The 21,364-nt window shown below is 42.5% G+C and overlaps 1 protein-coding gene across 1 annotated transcript in view; it reads right to left on the minus strand.

The window, feature by feature from the left end:
- The window catches only part of LOC124291534 (intraflagellar transport protein 80 homolog), a 92,608-nt gene that overhangs the window by 54,111 nt on the left and 17,133 nt on the right, over positions 1 to 21,364 (minus strand). The window contains exons 6-7 of the mRNA XM_046728536.1: positions 14,919 to 15,008; positions 13,579 to 13,716 (exon numbers count right to left, since the gene is read on the minus strand). Of these exons, the coding sequence (XP_046584492.1) occupies positions 13,579 to 13,716; positions 14,919 to 15,008 (228 nt within the window). The remainder of the gene's footprint in view (positions 1 to 13,578; positions 13,717 to 14,918; positions 15,009 to 21,364) is intronic.

A 21,364-nucleotide genomic window follows, 5' to 3' on the forward strand; every position in this document is an offset into this window, starting at 1 on the left:
GGGAGCGGCATTCTGTCTGGCAACAACTAAAACCGTGGTGGAGTGAAATCTACAACCGATACGGAAAAAGAAAAAACACACTTACCGAACCACCTGACCACAGATGTCAATCAGGCGGGGGCGTGAAATAGGGAGCCCAAGCTTATACGTCAATTGGCTCAAAACAATTATGACATAAAACCCTACCCCCAACCATGACAATGGAAAGGAATGTATGGGGACATGCCGAAACAACTCCCAACCCTAATATAGCCCAAACCAGCGAAGCTTGGAGAGACGTATAAGAGTAGGGAAAGCGTAAAAAATGCTTAAAAGCTAATAACCCAGGAGTCGAGCTAATAAGTACTACAAACTACAGTCCGTTTGAGATGAAATGATACTGATGAATTGCAATCTAACACAAAAACAAATAGACATAAAAGAATGAAACCAATGCGGACTGCAATAAAAACAACAGACCAACTCTAAAAAACAATTGCATAATTTGTGTCACAAAATAAAAAAGTTGTTTAAGAAACTGTCATCATTTATTTGTGCGTTTTCCAAGTTTGTTACAGGGGCGCTGAAGGAACAGCGCGTAAAGCGAGATGCATGTGTGTTAACGGGTTCTCAACAATTTTTTGAGCTGGCAAGATGACATGTACCCCAGCTGCACAGGCAGTGCGCTGTATGTACTTCGTAATTGCATACTTGGGTCACCTCCTGTCATATTCATCCGTGAAGAAATCATAGACTTTGTAAATTACAGACTTTCATTTTCTCTCACTTTGTCAATCAGCAGTAATCACATGTCTCTAACGTCATGAATGCACGTGCATCTTGCTTTTCGGGCTGTTCCTTTAGTTGCCAACTGTAACAAACTTGGAAAACGCACAAATAAATGATGACAGTTTCTTAAACAACATTTTTATTTTTGTGACAAAAATTATGCAATTGTTTTCTAGAGTTGGTCTGTTGTTTTTATTGCAGTCCGCATTGGTTTGATGCTTTTATGTCTATTTGTTTTTGTGTTAGATTGCAATTCATCGGTATCATTTTGTCTCAAACAGACTGTAATGCTCGAATGCACCCCTCCTGTTTAGAAGAGGGCTTTGCCGGGACCTCGATAAAACCCAGAGAAATTATTAGCCTCGCTAAAAACTTTCTGAGGAAATCAAACGAGTACAAGAGCCATTGTACGAGTGAAAAGCAGGATAAAACACCCCCACCAAACGTTCTTGGCGCGAGTAGGGTAAGTGTAAACCACCATCAGCCAAAGTGCTAATTAACACTCCCAAATACCGAAGTCTCGGCAAGAGGGAAAGAACTGTGAGCTTACAAAAATTCCCCTGAAATAGCGAAAGCATAGCCAAACATGAATTGGCTCACTATTACGCTAACCTGGTCACGTGACATGCGGCTCGAAGAGAGGCATACCAAACAGTGACCCGTGGGGGATTCGTACCCTATTCCATCGTAAGACGGGTTAATAGCATATGACTGGTTATAGCGTTCAAAACTGGCCCTGCCCTCGCTTGCCTTTAGGTGAAGAGGACGTATGGGATGTATGTACACCCAAACCCAACCCAACCTGAAAGGGTGGTAAAGGCTTATACGATGTAGTGATATGAACCATATCGACATTGAACACAGAACCGATATCAATGACCAGTTACTACCTTGGTCAGGGTGGCAGGACATACTCCACTGGAGAGAACCGAAAGACCGACCGAGCACGATCTTTAAAATGCGTGTCAAGTCGGTAATGGCGAATGAAGGCCAGCTCCAAAGAGCGACAGAACCGATCTCTTCATTGAGCAGTGCCGCTGTGTATTGCCAACAAAGCAGCATCTGCCCTACCAAGGCTGCCTTCAACCCCTCGGGGGAAGGTGAACCTTAGCATTGTAACCGAACAATTACGGAAACAAGCTAACGAGATAAAATCCGCTTGCTAGCAGACTCCCCAGTCTTCCCGCCACCAAACAGAACACATGGGTACCCGTACGGATCTCTTTCGGTCCCAGGTGTGGAAGGCTGGGTAAGGGGATGTTACGTGAGCATTCACGTGAAAAGCAATATCGTTCTGAGAGTGGTAGCTATCCAGGGGGAGAATACGGACATGATCAGTATAAAATACTGTCAGTGTCGGGTCAGTTGGTATCGCATGGATGTACCCGACCATTCTACCAAAGCTCACCACCACAAGCAAAGCCGTCTTCCACGTCAACAAGTGAAGTGAGAGAGACAATATACTTGAAAAGTCAGGGCCAGACAGCCAATTGAGAATAATTGGCAATTTATAGGTGGGCTGGATCGCTGCCAAGGCGGTCGAACCCTGTTCATGCCAGCTACAAAGTGCTGTACGAGAGGGTGCTGCCTAGGCAGAGCAGTATCGAATGAGGTTTGAAATATGGAAATAGCCATGGAGTACCCGGGAATGGTGGAGGTCATAAGGTCTCTCAACCAAAATGAGGTTATAGTAACTCCAATATCCGAACTAATCCGCGGAATAAGGGTTCTGAGATCCCCCTATCTGCACACCAGCACGCCCCACCTATCAACATACTGAACGGGTGTCGAATCCCGGCTCGAAGCCAGAATTGTGTCCGCAACTGCTGCAGGAATTCCGCGTGTCTGGAGGTTAGACCTGACAGAGGCTAAGCCACCCAGTGAATCCGAGGATTCGGGTGTGGCCCCCCCCATTTAGAGTGAGAATGTCTGGCCGAAAAGGTAATTCGAATCCCGGCGTGCGGGATCGAACACCAACCTGACTGCTGTCAGTTGCAGCACATTGATGTGCAGGTTGCAACTGCAGGTCACCCAGAACATCGCCCCAACCCGGGAGGGATGTATCTGGCTGGACTGAGAGCGATGGCGTCTCCAGGGGGAGCCCCTCGGAGAGACACCTGACGTCTGTCCACCACTGCAAATGAGGAATCAACCACTCTGGCATCACGAGAAAGTTCTCGTAGCTCTATGAGTGAAACCCCAGCTGCTAAAGCTTGCTGCATGGGTCTCATCCTCAAACTCGCATCACCCCCAAGAAAGACCGGATCCTGCTTCGAGACGAGGTCTGACTTCGCGAGGTTGACAATTCGAGCCAGTTTCGTAAGAGTGACCAACACTGATCGTGAGGTTCCCAGACTCAACTGTTATTCTAAAGCCCCGATGAGCCAGTCGCCTAGGTCCGGGTGAGAACACCGGCACTGCGATCTGGCTATCTGGGCTGTAATAAACCTCAATTTGGTGAACACCCTTGGCGCCGTAATGTAGCCTAAGGGGAGCACACTAAACTGGTAGCACACCCCGTCGAAGAAGAACCGAAGGTAAATCTTGAATTCAGGGTGCAATGGAACACGGAGGTACGGGACATCGAGGTTGATTGACGTGCGCCAATCCCCTATCTCGACAGATGTGATCACCGCGCGCAGTGTCTCTATCTTGAAGGACAGTACCTTTATTAACTTGTTCAGCTCTCAGATGAGAATGGGTCTGAACATTCCTTAATGGCAACGAGGAAATAAATGAAGTCAAACCCCACATTTTACTGACCATTGGAAACCACTTCGACGGTTGCCTTGCCCAGCAGAGACTGGATCTCGACACAGAGTATTTTCGCCGTCACCCGGGAAGCCGACACTGGTGTGCAACACACTCTGACTGGGGTTTGCGGAAGAAAAACCCCTGCAGTCGGCAACATAACGTTTGCTGGTGCCTGGGCACCTGAGGGATTAATGAGAAGCTCGACAGACTTCCGTATTCCTCGAAACAGTCCCGGGCGCCATAGGCCCATAACCGCACTCATCATTTGGCTGGCACAGCTACAATGCAGTCCCTAGCCAGATGAGAATTGACCTCCGGTAGATGCTGCCCAGAGTCCCTGATGAAAAAATCACCAGCGCTCATTCCCCTTTTGACCAGCTCCCTCAGCAGAGCATAGAGATGCGCCGAGTGGAACATACAGTGTTGAGCTGTTAAGGGGAATGAACGGCAGATTGACGGTAGAATGTGAGGCCTTGTCCCGGATGCCCTCCTGGAATTAGGCTTCCCTCCAGGAGGCGAACTCCACAATTCGGGTATTCAACTTGGACAACACCTGAGGCAACACAGCCGCGATTCTATCTCGCACTTGCCTCAGGGACAAACCTACTCAGTGTTAAGTTCAAAGTGGAATGTGGAAATGTGGCAGGCCTTCATTCATAGGTTGAGGTCGTCTACAAGGCTGAAGATCTGGAACATCAGTTGTAGAAGAGGTGCTGATCTCGTTGAGCCTTGTAGATTTATGTAGATTTTTTTCCGGTAACCAGCTTCCTGATGCAACCACTTCATAGTAATGCGCTCCCCATCCTTGTAGAGATGCATCCACGAAGAGATGAAGGTTGTAGGCTGGCTCTTTCAAATAGGTTCCCTCGCAGACATTCGACTTGTCCATCCAGAGTAGGTATGACTTCAGGTGCTGTGGGATGGAAACCTTCTGCAGACTGTGGAGATGATGTTTGAGGAAGCGTTGTAGAAGTCATAACTGCAATCTTCCTCTGCGCATAAGAGCCTGTGCTCACGTAAGGAGGCCTAGAAGACACTGCCACGCTCTTATCGGTAGTGGTGAGTTGAGAGCTGCTGGAAGATACGCGTGGATGCTTGACCACCGATCTTCTGGAACAGTGATACGATTCTCCGTGGTCTGGAACCTGATGCCAAGGAACTGCAGATCCTGTGATGGCTCTAGTTCCGACTTCATGTGGTTGGCTAGCCAGTCCAGCTGTGTCAGGAGATGGATCGTGAACTGCAGTTCACGTCTGAGTTTATCTGCTAGTTGATGCACCTGGATGCCATCGTCTAGGTAGAAGGCACTGCGTAATCACCGCTGATGTAGATACGCAACGATGGGCTTGGTTCCACATGAAAATAGCCACAGGGCCAAGGAAATTCCAAAGGGGAGGACCCTCCACTGGTAGTGTTGCCCTTGATACAGGAATTGTAGATACTTCTTTGAGGCCAGATGTATGGGGATGTGCAGGTAGGCGTCTTGCAGATTGATCCTGGCTAAGTAGTCCTTGGGTCAGATGAGATGTCACAGTTGTGGTAAAAGCAGCATCTTGGTCTTGTCTTTTTTCAGCAAATAGTCTAGGCTGAAACGCTTCATGCTGTAGATGAGGCAGAACTTCTCTTTGGAGATCTTCTTCGGTACCAGGAAAATTGGAGAGCCTGGGGTGAGACTACGTTGATCCAGGATCTCTACGGAGTCGATGGCCTCAGTCAACTTGATGTGTTGTAACTCGGGGTATCTGTGCACCAAGGCATTGCCTTGGGCTGGATCTCGTACCCTTCCAATTCTCCCAGTAGTAGCAACGATGGGCTTGGTTCCACATGAAAATAGCCACAGGGCCAAGGAAATTCCAAATCTCTTGTGCACCAAGGGGTCGCTTTGGGCTGGATCTTGTACCCTTCTAATTCTCCCAGTAGTATCCTAGATGTCCTGCTGATTAAAGCGAAAAGAGCCGAAGCTCAAATCGACTTGTCCACTGTACGAGCCTGAACCCTGGTTATGAGGCACATGGGAGGAGCCTGATAAATCAAGGTACCCCAACCATTCAGACAAACCTCGGAGCGTCGAGGTGATCCACACCCGGCACACTCAATAGCTTCTTGGTCAAGGCCTCGATAGGCATCAGGCTGAGACCTGAACTACCGGTGCCGGGAATCTGCACCCTACCAGTGCCGAAGCCCGGGTCGGTGCTTCTCACGGGGTTCAGAGCATCCGCGGAGCTGATGCTCGGCGGTTCGAGACCAAACCCCGATCGCGAGACACGCAGAAGTAGCCTGATAATTCAGGATTCCCCTAGTACTGTCTCCAAAAGCACACACAGCATATAGTCAAACATAGCCTATAGCGCTACATAAACACCCATACATATATGTATAACACCTGGGAGTAGCCTGACAATGCAGGGTTCCCCTGGTGTACACGGGTAGACCTCGGTGCATCGAGATGATCGGTAACTCCGTCACACTCAACAACCTCTTGGCCAGGGCGTTGATAGACATCAGGCCGAGACCTGAGCCAACAGTGCAGGAGATCTGCTCCATACCGGGGCCGAAGCCCAGGTCGGTGCTAGTCCGACCCCTGGTCATGAGACACATGGGAGTAGCCTGGCAACGCAGGGTTCCCCTGGTGTAGACTCGAGGTGATCAGCAGATGTGACGGAGCTACCGGGCCGGGATCTGTGCCATACTGGGGCTGAAGTCCGGGCCTCCTGGCCAGGGCGTCAATAGACATCAGGCCGAGACCTGAGCTACCGTGCAATCTCTACCCATAGACAGGGTACCAATCTCCTCTCGGAGTCTGAGGTAAGAGTGTGCATCGACGATCTCCGCTGCTGCTATAAGTAAGAAATCAATCGTTAGTGTAGCAACATTGTTTGTGGGGGAGGAGTAGGCTGGGGGATGATAAAGGGATTTCCTTAGAAACCTTTCATCAAATATTATCCCCAGGCTGAAGCAGATTAGTGAAAAACATAAAATCTGTGTGCCTGAAAGAAGGCGCATGAGGCGCAGAAACCCAGGCAAAAAACACAACCTCGGTCACTACGAGCCACGTGTGTAAACGTATGAAATGCGTATATGTATAACATAACACAACATAAGAGGAATATTGACGCAAGGGCTCTTATTATGAACATCCTTGATCGTCATGAGCGTCCTCGGCTAAACGCCGGAGGCATACCTTATGACCATCCTGTGGCGGTAGTGTGGCACTGCACAACGTACAGGGCTTAAACTGCAACAAACAGAACCACGCAAGTGTTACTAGCAGGAACTGGGGAGCAGCAAACATATAAACACAAGTAAATAGCAATAAATAAAACACACGGGTGATATTTAAATGCTACAAGCTACAGCCATTTAAATACTAAACATAAAATGCAAAGCAGAAAAAAGGCTAGCCGCACCTGTGTGTACATACTAGTGAGTAAAGTTGAGTGAATGCTATCAAAATTACTCAACAATGACTTACCACAAATTCGCTGAAAAGAGAGAGAATTTAGGCAAGCCCACCATATAATATGCAAACATAATATATGAACTCCCTACTACAAGCTACCAAGAACAGTTAGCAAGGAAACCACGATCGCGTGGTCCTCCATTTTGCCTGCCACAAGGCTGAAAAACAGAGAACCCACGGCAAAGTTACAACAAGAGTCATCAGAAGATGACATATCCCCCCGCCCCCCACATCTTTGAAAGAACAAATCATCTGACAGTTACTTAAAGTCCAGCTTGATTTTAGACTAAGTGCAAATCGTTCCATGGAAATCATGAAAAATAAAAATGACAAAAATCTGCAAATAGCAAAAGGCATCACTTTGGGATCTGCCTCACATATCTGCCAAGTTTTGCTGAAAAATATTAAGAAGTTTTCGAGTTGTGCTCCAGAAACGAAACCCACCCCTCCTTTTGGGATTAAGTCCGAATTGTTTCCATGGAAACAGGGAAAAATAAAAATGCCCAAAATCTGCAAATAGCACAAGGCACCACTTAAGGTTCTGTTTGATATATCTACCAAGTTTTGTTGAAAAATATTGAACGTTTTTTGAGTTATACTCCGGAAACGAAGCCCACCCCTCTTTAAGACTAAGTCCAAAATGTTTCCATGGAAACCGAGAAAAATATAAATGACAATAATCTGTAAATAGCAAAAGGCACCACCTTAGGTTATGTTTGACACATGTACCTATTTTTGTTGAAAAATATCGAACGGTCTTTGAGTTATGCTCCGGAAACAAAATGATTACTGACGGACGGACGGATGGACAGACAGACGAGGCAACGACTATATCCCCCCACATTACATGCCGGGGGGATAACAAAAGATGAATGAGAATATCAATATATGAAGTCCATCTAACGCCTGTGCATAAAGAAAGGAACCATACACTCAGATTGAGACTCTTTTACACTCATCGTATCGGTAGGACAGCAAACTCGAAACGAACACCACGCACGTCTATTCAACAGAACGACAGCATGAAAAGTGAGGTACGAGGTAGACGGCGAGAGTTACCTGCTCTTGGCTGTAGGGGGCCCGGTGGGGCCCTGTAGGGCTGGTCTCACAAGACAACACAAGTTTTTTGTTTTGTAAATATTTTATTGAAAAATATAGTTACAACTGTCATAGGACTTAAAATGGACATTTTAATGCTTATATGTACCCCAAGGAGGACTTTCCTTATATTACTTCCTGTTATATTGGCCCACCCAACGTTATGCCATTAGTGTTTTCCAATGGTCACAAAGTAGGTGTTAAACAGCACAGTGAGGAAGATGACAAAATCTGAGTGGGCAGTGAATCATGTACACTAAGGTAAGCATAACTGATGTTTTAGGTTACTTTGGTCTACATTGTGCTTTATTCGACAGCTGGAGGTGGGAGAACTGGAAGTCATGCAAAGTACACCAGAAAACTGCGCTCACTTACAATTGTAGAAAAAGAGAGTCATGAAGAACGGAAACAGAACTGATGAGTCCCACAAAATCTGTGGTGCACAGTGCAAGGCAGAAGCCAGGAAAACTCATACTAACAGAAATGTTCAACAACAAAAAATTCTTGTCACATGTCCTGTTCCTGGACACTAATGGTGATAAGAGAGCTGGTGCACCACAACCAGCAGTTATCAATAACAGACTGCCTGAGTGCTTCCATGGTTTAATGTACCTTAGGAATGCTGATGCACAAATAGAGTGGTACTGTTGATGTATGTCAATAGGTTCCTGAATACCCACAAAGTGGAATTAGAGTATTTAAAGGTTTTAAAGTTCTGTTCTGGAATGGAGCACTACCACCAGTTTCAGTTAAAGTAAAACTTGCTGCCATGGAAATGCAACAAGAAGACAAAGTCATCAATATCCCCTCAATGGCAAAATACTCTTCAGGATTATGTCTACGAGTTATGATTATGTCAAATATTTAGGTGTGTATATAGAAAAGTGGAAGGAGAGTATTGAAAGGTTTTTAAAGTTCTGCTCCAGAAAGGAGCACTATCACCAATTTCAGTCTATGTCAAACTTGTTGCCATGGAAATGCCAAAAATATTTTATTCAGAATTCCAAAACTACCAAAAGTCACCAGTACACCACCAGATCTATCTATGTGCCAAGTTTGGTGAAGAAATATTGAACGGTTTTAGAGTTCTGCTCCGGAAAAGAGCACTACCAACAATTTCAGGCTAAGTCAAACTTGTTGCCATGGAAACGCCAAAATTTTTTTTTCACAATTCCAAAACTACCAAAAGGCACCAGTACACCACCAAACCAATCTATGTGCCAAGTTTGGTGAAGAAATATTGAACGGTTTTAGAGTTCTGCTCCGGAAAAGAGCACTACCAACAATTTCATTCTAAGTCGAACTTGTTGCCATGGAAATGCCAAAAATGTTTTATTCAGAATTCTAAAACTACCAAAAGGCACCAGTACACCACCAGATCTATCTATGTGCCAAGTTTGGCGAAGAAATATTGAACGATTTTAAAGTTCTGCTCCAGAAAAGACAAATGTGCACGGACGTACGGATGGATGGACGCACGGACGGAGTCCATTTTAATACCCCCCGCAAAACGAGTTGCGGGGGATAAAAATTATTTTAGTCAGAAATCCCAAACTACCAAAAGGCACCAGTTAACCACCTGACCTATCTACAGTCAGTGGCCAAAAGTCTGTTCGCCAAACATGTTACGTTGCCCATGTTTTGAGCGGTGGGTTGACTTTGAAAGCGTTTTGCCATGCTGATAAGCCACCAATCGTAATGTGATTTGGGGTACAAATTTCACAGGTCACAAAATATTCGTAGCACCTATAATATGCGATTATCTCCCTTGCTTTGTTTATGTTTTTGTCGTCTGCTATCATGCCGCCTGTCAACCGAGAATTGACACCTGACCAAAGAAATTTAATTGTTAAGTTGAATCATCCATGCCAATCCAGCTACAAAATTGCTGATTTGACAGGTATAAACCCTAGATAAATTCAGAAAATTTTAAAACGTTTTCGAGACGGAGGTTCAGTTAAATCGTTGCCAAGAAGTAGGCGGCCCTGAAAATCGTCAACAAGAATGTTGATGGCTTTTTCATTTTGTGAAAAGGAATCGCCGGCAAACACTTGGGGATTTGACAGCAAAATATAACAATCAGGGACAGACTACTCTGTTTCTCGCACTGTCAGAAGAAGATTGTTCACTGAGGGGTACCGTAGACATGTGGTAAGCAAGAAAATCACCATTTCTCGTGTTAACAGAGAGAAGAGAAGCCGATTTTGTCGGACAAAATTGCATTGGGGAAGAAATGAGTGGGATAATGTCATTTTTAGTGATGAGACACAAGACCAGATCGGGAAAGACAGAAAAGTTTATGTGTGGAGAAAGTCGGATGAGCGGGTGCGACCCGATTGTTTGGGGATTCGTACCGATCATGAACGAAATTCGGAAGTTTTCAGTGATGTTTTGGGTGTGTGTGTCGGCATATAGAGTGGGAAATTTAACTGTCGTTGATGGCAACATGAACACTGATAAGTACATCGCCATTCTTGATAGCCACTTGTGGCCTGAAGTTGCCAGGCATTTTGTCAACCGCAATTGGATTTTCCAAGAAGACAATGCCCCCTGTCATGTGTCCGTTCGGGCTAACCGTTGGAAACAGGAAAATCATATTCCGACTTTGCTGTGGCCCCCATAAAGCCCAGATCTCAATATCATTGAAAATGTATGGAAAACTGTTAAATATTAGGTGACATTAACTCGAGACAAGATCTCATCTGTATGGTGAATGACATTTGGACTGGGCTTAGTCCCGTTTACATTTGTCGTCTATATGACAGTTTGCCAAGATGACTCAGGGATGTCCTAAGAGCACATATCTCTAAATTCTGAAAATTTGAGGTGAGTACCTTTATTATTTACATAGATATGCGAATTTTAAAAGGGGACCCGACTCCACTAGAAATAGCCGTGACATCACCGGTGTGAACAGACTTTTGGCCACTGACTGTATGTGCCAAGTTTTGTGAAGAAACATTGAATGGTTTTAAAGTTTTGCACAGGAAAAGAGCACTACCACCACCTGGCAGCTAGACGATGCGATTAGTTAATGTTAATGGTGCACTTGTATGTAACTGGAGGCGATGTCTGAAACTCTTGGTGTTGGTGATACATGGGTCACCGAGGTTACTTAAGTTCTTCCAGAACAGGTGAAGTCATACAACTACAGTTTACAGGGAAACTGGGACGACTTGTGTAGGAACAGGGGACTAGTTGCCTGTTCTTGTTGAGAAGTCAACGACGAGCACAGCCATCTGACAACCAGCTATCTTGTCTGGCATTTGTCTTGGTTGTGTTAGAGCACTGGAATCCTGTGGGCTGCAAACCTGAAGATGAGGCTCTCATACAACACCTAAAAGGTTCAAATTCCTTCCTTCAGAGAAGATTTCACAGTAGACCTGGCTAGATCCTGGACTGGCTGCAATGATAGTTCTACTCAAAGTCCTTAAGTTCCTTCGCCACTGCCTTCACTCGGCCATTGAAGAGTGACCTTGAGGTCCAAAGTTGCCTCAGGAGTGTTCAGGAAAGAACATCACAGTTGACTTTCTATAGAATAGCTTTATGCAATGCAATCATGATGGTATACGATGATGGCAGACAGTTGGTGTAGTTGCCACTTCATTCCAGAATTTATTTCCTGGTTGCACTGGTCTGGGGAGTCTTTGACAGTGTAAATGACAGTATGGCAGAAGTTGACATAACCGATAATGTAAACAGCATCCAGTGTAACAATGTCTAGGCTCCTGGCGCTGTTGGGGTTGTTAGTATGCGTATCCTTAAGGAATCTTGTGTCATCAGTCAAAGAAGGTTGTTCAGGCCCTATGTAGTAAAATCTCTCTTCTTAAACCTTGGTATCTGTAGGGTAGACAACTTATTGAAGGTTAAATCCAAACTAGAAAATTTGGTCACCAACAACAGTGTCAGGCAGTGTGCGAAATAGTTTGAACGTAGACACGGGTTTCATTATTAAGCTGCTAATATGATGAACATATTTATCGGGCCATAATCTTGCATGATTTAAAAGTGTATTATAACTTAACAAGTTGGAGAGAGTGACATATTTACAAAATGACCTCATGAAAATTCACTAGCCATTTGGGCCAGTGACTGTGGTCGCACACTGGTGTCAGGAGTCTGAGACATACTCACCTTGATCTGAGATCTTGTCATCTTTATAGGGACATCAGAAAGAATACGGCGGAGGTCACCTGACACCTCCTCATAGTCAGGAACAAAGTTTTCTAAAAAGATGTGGAAGATAACACTGGTGTCTGGTCAGTGGTAAATAACAGTGCCATGGACAGGAGGAGAAAAGTGACACTAAGGTGACCTGGATCATTGAAGTGCCGATGAGGAGAGGCCACAAGATGAGCTAGAGCTTCTTGTTTGTCTTTTATGGGACGGCTTCTGTGTTGAATGGTGCCAAGGGGATGACGTTGCCCTGTGCGCTGTGACTATGAATAGATATGAGTGTCTGTCTGTGAGGACTGTGAGGGCATAATGGATCAGCACCCTAATGATCTGGAGCATCTCGTAGGTGAAGGCGACTGGCAACATGAAGGAGACGAATGATGGTAAAGCTAAGAAACCAAAGACGTGCCGAAGCCTGAGGCATTGACAAGGCTGTGCCTGGGTCTGAGCAAATGTTGCCTTCCTAATGGTATCCAAAATCCAAAACTTGAGGGTCCTGTTCATGGGTTGATTGTTGGAATCTTGATATGGAGGCCTCCTTCAGAAAGTCAGTAGATGTGGGGGCTGAAGATGATTAGACAAAGGCACAGTTCAAACATTGGGAGCGTCTGACATCGTAGGGGGTGCAGATGCTCTTGGTGGCATAGAAACTGGCGTAGAAAATAGATCTGCTCTGTTCATGCTTGAGTAGACAAGGAAGTTCCAGAGGGATGATAATACTGAATGGAAAGTTGTTCACACTGTCTTTAAAAGATTACTAGGATTTACACAATAGGGGCATAGAATGTAACGGGCTCTCACAGATTTAGGTTTGTGACATGCAGTGCCAATCTTATGAAGAAAAGAAACGTGAAATATGGCTAAAACAGCATAGTCAAAATACGTCTAGCCAGAGGATAACAAATAAGTACCAGCAGATATCTGAATTTATGAAAACTAATGCTTACATGAATAAAACAGATTGAACATAACAATATTGTTGAGGTTTTCTCATTGTACAAGTAAGAAACTGTGCCTCATGAGTGCCTGGAAGGAGACATACAAATGGACTAGATTTAGGTGGGCCAATGTACATGTGCGAGTGAGGCCAACTGGAATGAATGTCAATCCTTTCAACAGGAAACCATTGATACATGTTTGTGATTGAAGCTAACACAAGTGGTAAGCACAATGTAGACCAAGGTAAACTAAAAGCAGGTTATTATTCCAATATCAACATGTGAAAATTAATTCCAGCCCTATAATTGACTCATGATGAGCCAAGTGAGGGCTGAGAATTAGCCACTCAATATCCATAATCAAAATACACAGCAAATACCAACCCCGCTCCTGTCACAGAGTCTGAGGGTATTGAAGGATCCAACAGCAAACATCTCCCCGTCTGGTGTCCAGGAAGCTGAGGTTATGGGATACTCATGAGGTGAGCTGCTGTACATCAGTCGGCCATAAGTGTCCCACACCTGCAACAACAGCTGCACATTTACACCAACTACATTTGTCACCTGAGGTTCTACTGATCCTTTAGTGCACATAATGCAGCACATAAATTGTGTCCTGTTGTCAATGGCTGCTGAAAGATGACATCATAGCTAATATGCTTCAGAAATACAGTTCGCTCACAGCAGCAGTGCTGTCCAAGCTGAACTGGAGGTTGATGCATGGTCCATGATTTAGGTCAGCTTTCACCTCTTTGCTTGGTTTAGTTAACCTAAGGGTTTTATAGAATATTTGTCTGAATTTTATAATTTGTTTCTGAATTCCAGTGAATGCTTCTGAACAGTTTCCATTGTTTATTTATACAAAGTTGTCCTAAGTGAAACATCAATAATCTGTTGTTTCTGGCCTTGTTTATACAAAGTTGTCCTTTGTACGCATAGTAGGTACAGAAGTGAAACATCAATAATCTGTTGTTTCTGGCCTTATTTATACAAAGTTGTCCTTTGTACATACAGAAGTGAAACATCAATAATCTGTTGTCTCTGGCCTTATTTATACAAAGTTGACATATGTACGTACAGAAGTGAAACATCAATAATCTGTTGTCTCTGGCCTTATTTATACAAAGTTGTCCTATGTACGTACAGAAGTGAAACATCAATAATCTGTTGTCTCTGGCCTTATTTATACAAAGTTGTCCTATGTACCTACAGAAGTGAAACATCAATAATCTGTTGTCTCTGGCCTTATTTATACAAAGTTGTCCTATGTACGTACAGAAGTGAAACATCAATAATCTGTTGTCTCTGGCCTTATTTATACAAAGTTGTCCTTTGTACGTACAGAAGTGAAACATCAATAATCATTTGTCTCCGGCCTTGGTAATCACACAGAATTAACTGTCACTGAATTACATAGTCAGCAGTCATGTTGTTTACATGATTTAACCAGCACTTCAACTGTCATAAAGATACTGCAAACACTGTGCCATTCACTTGTTATTTGTGCAGTCTGTCAGACTTCACAGTTTGGGAGTAAGTATTGGAATGTTTGCGGAGTGATGCAGAGTTGTTGAAGATATATCAGCAACTGAAAAAATATAGCATGGTAATATGTTTACATTCAGTATACCAGAACAGCTATTATACCTCGAACCTGTAAATATTTAGCATGTTTCAGAACAAGGGATGCTTTTGTACAAAACTGATAACATTAAGATAACAACCTTATATTTGCAGTCTTCAGCACCAGACAGGATGAGGTTATTGACAGGATTCCAGTCAGCCACCAACACAACTCCCTCATGAGCCTTCCACTGAAATATACATTTCAAATATACTATTCACTTCATGTTATGGTTCTGATAATAGCAATCTCTAAATGAGGTTGGATAGTTCTTTTTCATAAAATCACAGTATATAAAGTAAGCTGTTTTCTCAATGATTTACGAAGGAAGACGTGTTGTGAATGAAAATCTGTGTAGATGTTAATTTAAAGCATAGAGATAATACATGGCAAAATGTATGTCAAAGTGAATGTCATATTTCGGTTATTGTGCAGGCCAATACAAACCTTTTGCTTACCACAACAAGAAGAAAAACAAGAGTCATCCGATGATGACAAATCCCTCGACCCACAAATTTCAAAGAAATAATCATCTGACAGTTACGTAAAGTCCAACTTGATCAGAGAATTTCTGTCTAATCTGTCCGTCTGTACACAAGAGAAGTTATTGAGCTATCAAAACAAAAACATGGAATTGGGATTCATGCGTTTGTACATCTATGTCAGGTGCACACCAATATTAAAGTCAAACGAAAAAATAAAAATATTAAAAATCCCTTATACCGGTAGCAATAGGCCTTAGTTGACAACCTAGTTTTTGTTTGTGCAGATTCATGAAAGAATACCTAGCACTCTCTCCAGATATGGCCATGACAAACACAACATTATGGAAATAATCTAAAACTTACTGCCATGGCAACAGACAAAACATAAATTCTTAACAACCCATCTTTCCTCATGAAAGAATACCTATTAGTTTCAGTGATATGGTCCAAACAAACACACCACTATGAACGGAGTCAAAGTCAAACCTGTTGCCATGGAAACAGACAAAACATAAAATTCTTAACAACCTGAGTAACAAAATCATAATTAGTGTTAAAATGGAGTATAGTCAAATCATCTAATTTTCCTGCCTAACCTTCTCCCACATTACCTATTTAGCAGAGATCCCAGAACGCCTAATATCTGTAACCACTGAACCGTGTCGTCTCACTAGAGCAGGCTAAGTTTTCAAGTGGGAGCCGTCCTTCTCCCTGTTCTCCAGTAATTCTAACAAGATCAACACAGCTTGTGACTTTGAGATGAATTTTGAGCAGGATATGTGGAAATGGGTTATGTACATATTAGTACATGGGTTATGTTTACCTATGGCTCTCTCTTTTTATCAACTTCATTTTTTAACCTTTTATATGTTCATCATTATTCACTTAATAAATATGTTTTTAAACAATAAAAATAACCATTTATTATACTACATCTATTTTTAAATTCGAAATCTCCATTACTCTTAACCTATCTCATATTTTTTACCTTTCTAATTCGGCCTCCCATTTTAAGTTCCCTTAACTCTTTCAACACCAGTCAACCAGAGGCATTTACTGCCATGACACCGAGTTCCCAGAGACCCTGAGGTCATAGATGAAGCCTATGTTTATGAAGGAAATTATAAGCTTGTAAAACGTTATTGCTACTACATCCCATACACCATTTAAAAGATCTAATCCTACTGTTGATAAATATGAATTTTATTTTTATAATATTATTCAAATAATACAACTACAACTTAAATAAATGTATTTTTGAATGAAAATGCAAGCTTACATTTATAACGTCCAGATAAACCACGAAAGAAGCAAAAACTATGGCGATTATTTTCCATTTGTGACATGTGATAACATGCCCGCGGCCTTTTCTTTTACATTTTCATTTTACGCCATCAGAAAATTATTATAAAAAGATTTCTTAAATAATATGTATGGTCAGCCTATTTCCGATATCTGTGGCTTTCCGCCGTAACATGACATAACAACGGAAAATACCTCCGCTTTCGCTTTCAGATGCATAACATGCGAGGCTTAATCGCTTGATGTCGGGCATCGCTTCGAAAGCTCTGAACATCAACAATATCACTGTACCCTTGCCAAGAGTATTTTCACAGTTGTAAGAAGCTTTATTTTATTGGATAAAGATTGGTTTCTAATGACGCTTTTCGCCACAGTCTGCTATAAGGGTCGTGATTGGTCAAAATCAGACACGTGACCTAAGGCAGCCAATCATATTACGGCAATGGATACCGCCCTCGTGAAACGAAAACCTTCAGATTTAGACAAAAGTTTTGGGTAAAATAATGCTATTCTGAACATATTAAGCAAGAAATCGCTACCTGTACGTAAATTATGGAACTTATTGGACGATCGTGCTAGGTTATGACCTGTGACAAAAATGCTTCATGTATATATTTTCGCATTAAACATCGCGGTCCGAAAGTGAAGATTGAGGCGGCGAAGCCGAGATGTCACTCGTCAGTGACTTGACTTGCATTACATGATCGCACAAAAGATGGAAATAGTAATTTTATATGTACGCTTGACAACTTTTATGAATGTTGTTGTTGATTTTATTCATTAGTTTATTCAATTTATTTAATGAATTCCTCGAAACATCGTTACTTTGCTCTTTCACAATGTTATTGTAGACCCGCTGCCGAAGCATGTGTCCGAGAATCGTTGTTTTCAATAACATTGTGAAAAATAGTTTATAATTTTAATTCTGCTGATAATATATGATAAATTGAAATTTAATAAGTGTTTTCAGACATTGTGAAATGTGATAGATTTAATATATGAATCATAAGTCAGGTAGGTTCCTAAAATTATGTCTCATTTTGACGTGACTACTGCCTGGCCGCTTAATCGGCCTCCGGTGTCTGGGGACTCATAACGTTGTGAAAAGGGTTGAAAGGGTTGAAAGGGTTAATATATATACTCAGTTGTTTTGGGTGTTTTTTTGGTAGTAACACCACTCTTTCAAAATTTCTATTTTTTGTTCCCCCCTCATTTCTTAAAACGTGTACTACCCCATCGCTGAAATACCTTAGTTGTGCGTGCGACGCTAAATAAAACAAACTTTGATAAACTTGACACAATGAAACATTCACTGAAAAGTGATCATGTAATTGTATGTGGAGACTGGAATGTAGTTCAAGATTATGATATTGATACATATAACTACAAACATAATAATAATCCAAAGTTGAGAGAGAGAATACTAAAATTAAAAGACGAAATTGATCTTGTAGATCCATGGAGAGAAAGATTTCCTCATGAAAGAAGATATACATGGCGGCAACCAACTCCACTGAAACAGGCTAAGCTTGACTATTTCTTGGTTTCTCACAACATGATTCCCTCCATCACAGATACGCCAATAGAGGCTAGTTTTAAATCCGATCACTCTCCTATATCAATTATCTTTACCCTAAATGAAATAGACCGTAGAAAAGGATTTTGGAAATTTAATAACTCCCTTTTGAGAGATCAAAAATATGTCAAAATGGTTAAACGTATAATCTCAGAAACGTGTTCACAATATGAAAACACAGATATAAATGAAAATGAATTTACTATTGACGATCAGTTGTTCTTTATGCTATTGATACTAGGAGAAACAATTAAATACTTATCATATAAGAAAAGAGAAAGACAGAAAGAGGAAAATAGTGTGACGAAACAATTACCGTATATTAACGTCTATAAGACGACCCCATGGATAAGATGACCCCCAAACTTGACCATTAAAATCAGTGTCAAAATGGTATGTTTCGTGCATAAGTCGATCCCCCGCGATGGGGTCCTAATCGCGGCAAACACAGACCACAGACAACTGGCAGTTACCAATAATTATAACTTTGGTCCACATTATTCAAAGAATTCACAATCATATATATTAAGCGCCTACTCAATGGATCGAAACGAAGTGTAGTTGACAGAAAATGGATAATACATTTTGTTTCTCTAAATATCATATTTATTGTAGCAACAAACTGGCTCGCTTTATTTTACCCCATTCAACAATCATGAACTGATTACCTACTGCTTTTCCATTGACTACAGTAACATCGGTAAAATGTGTGAATGTAAATGGCTTCCGAGATTTTAACCCATTCCATGTGCGCATAACTTCTGCTTACCACGCTCATGAGGGTCCGTGATAACCTTAGTGTTGATTATATATATTTTACATAAAACTGTAATTAAAATTACACAATGCTAGGTTATATTTCTTTGGGTTAAATAATAGTACTCTGTATTGTAAATTTTATTATAAATATGTAATTTTCTGAATAAAATTGATATTTTATACTTATCCTGACTCATGCTCTTTTGCTTGTCTTCTTCTTCTTGCTTGAACATAGTAGAACACTTGTATCTCCCTATTGAAGCTCACTTCAATTGAAACATAATGTGAATCACTAATCACTACTCACCAAGAGTTGCCCCTCTTTGCTTCCACTGGCGGGAAAGACGGCGCCACCGTGGCCCACATGCTTCACTCTCTCCTGATAACGAGCCCGACACTTGAATTTGCAGGGAAATCCAAAGTGTCATGTGGGGAGGATGGGAGGGCTTACCTCATGAGTCAGGATAAGTATAAAATATCAATTTTATTCAGAAAATTACATATTTTTCCTTATCCTGACTCATGCTCTTTTGCTTGTAGAATCCTACGGACTCGGAGGTGGGAAAAGATACTTTGGATTTAATTAGTGACTTTACGTAAAATAACCCCCTATGGGAACTTCATAATGGCACTGAAAATAAATTAATTTCTGCTGCTATCATACATAAGTTCTACCAGCAGCCATAGATGGGGGGACTACAATAGTAGGTTAAACATAGAAATAAAGCGACTCCAAAGTGGAGAAGCGACCCAACTGTACAAGTAACAACAAGTACTGGGCTTAAGACTAAACTAGGCTTGAGATATACATGTAGACTAAAGCAAAAACTCCGTAGAGTTGTAAGCTTGATAATTACTGATATAAATTAGTGAGACTACGTCTCACCGTCTACGAGGAACTGTCAACTGCTGTGCGAGGACCAAAGGACCGAAATGGTGAATGCCTGAGACGTCCTCGGTGGCGATATCTCTCAGGTAGTGGATAGCAAACACCATGTCCAATCTCCAGAAACAGCCCTCCATGATGGTATTCAGCTAGCAATTTCCATGTAGAGTGAGGGTAGAAGCCAGTGCTCTAATTTCGTGAGGATTAGATGCTCTTGGAGGGTCGAGTCCTGCAGCCTCGTAGTATGACAGTTCTGATCCATATAAAAATCGTAGTGCGAGAGACTTCGATCTGTGTCGCCGTAGAGATAGGGACGAATAGTCGCTTGAGTTTTCGTCGCCTCGTTTTGGATCGTTGTAAATAAACTTTGAGTACTCTCACTGGGCATAATGATAAGTCAAGCGTATCATGAAGTCCGAGTATGGAGGAAAGTGCTGGGACATGGAATTGTCTGTCTGGTTGACCTGTCAGTTGATTCTTGGCGATGAAGTCCCATCTCAGTCCCATATGCACGATATTTTGATTTGCATCAAATCGTGTTCTCTCAAATCCAGAGCATGTAGTTCCGACATCCTTGCTGCTGTTGCTAAGGTTATCAGGAACAGCGCCTTCTGCATCAAGAACTCGAATGATGTTCTCTGTAATGGTTTGTAGATGTCACTAGTGAGATGTCGTAGAACAACGTTGAGGTCCCACATCGGAGCTTAAAATCTCTGATGTTGGTCCTCCAATTAAAAGGGTGTAGTAAGGCCAGTAACTCTGGTACTTTTGTCAGTTGCACTCGTCCTCATGACGACAACTGATCTCAATGCCGCTAGGTATGTTGAGAGTGTTGACCCTTTTTTCCGCTTCCTTTGTCTAGGTGACAAAGGTAGTCCGCCACTTGAGGATGTGTCACTTTCATGGCTGAGAAACCGATCCTCGAAATGTATCTTTTGTCACGAAGCATCACTACTTGTCGTCAGACAAGTTGTGTGAAGACTTCATGCGTAAGCTAGTGTGACTGCTTTCGCTGCTCTGGCTTAAATATCCTTTCTTTGTTCAAGCATGCTTGATACAGTCCACACGCGTGTAGCCGAACACCTCCGGGTTGCCGTATGCTCTGCTTTGTGTGAGGATGTACTAGTAAATTGGTACACTCTGGTAGTTGCAGTAGAGGCAGTCCTAGGTCTTGTATGAGAATAGGAATTCATATTCTCGCTGGTCAAAAGCGCACCCCAAATAGTTGTGGGTCTCTCGCCTGACTGATTTCTGCAATACCCTAGGTATTAGAGCTGGTGGAGAAACACGTAAGTGTTTTAGTCCTAGGCAGGAGATGCTTCGCGATGTCCGCTGCCCCTGTCCGTGGATCTGGTATTGGTGAGACTAATGTTATCAGTTGACCCTTGTGGGGAAGAGGTCTCTTAAAGGTTCAACCATCTCTTATATGATCTGTTTGAAGATCTCTGAATGTAGCATCCAGTCTGTTGAGAATGGCTGCGTTGGACAGGATAGTGTATTTGCGAACACATTCTTGGTTCTTGGAATGTGGCATATTC

Source organism: Haliotis rubra, unplaced genomic scaffold (genome assembly GCF_003918875.1).
Source record: "Haliotis rubra isolate DU_JTF1 unplaced genomic scaffold, ASM391887v1 Scf495, whole genome shotgun sequence".
Lineage (NCBI taxonomy): Eukaryota > Metazoa > Mollusca > Gastropoda > Lepetellida > Haliotidae > Haliotis > Haliotis rubra.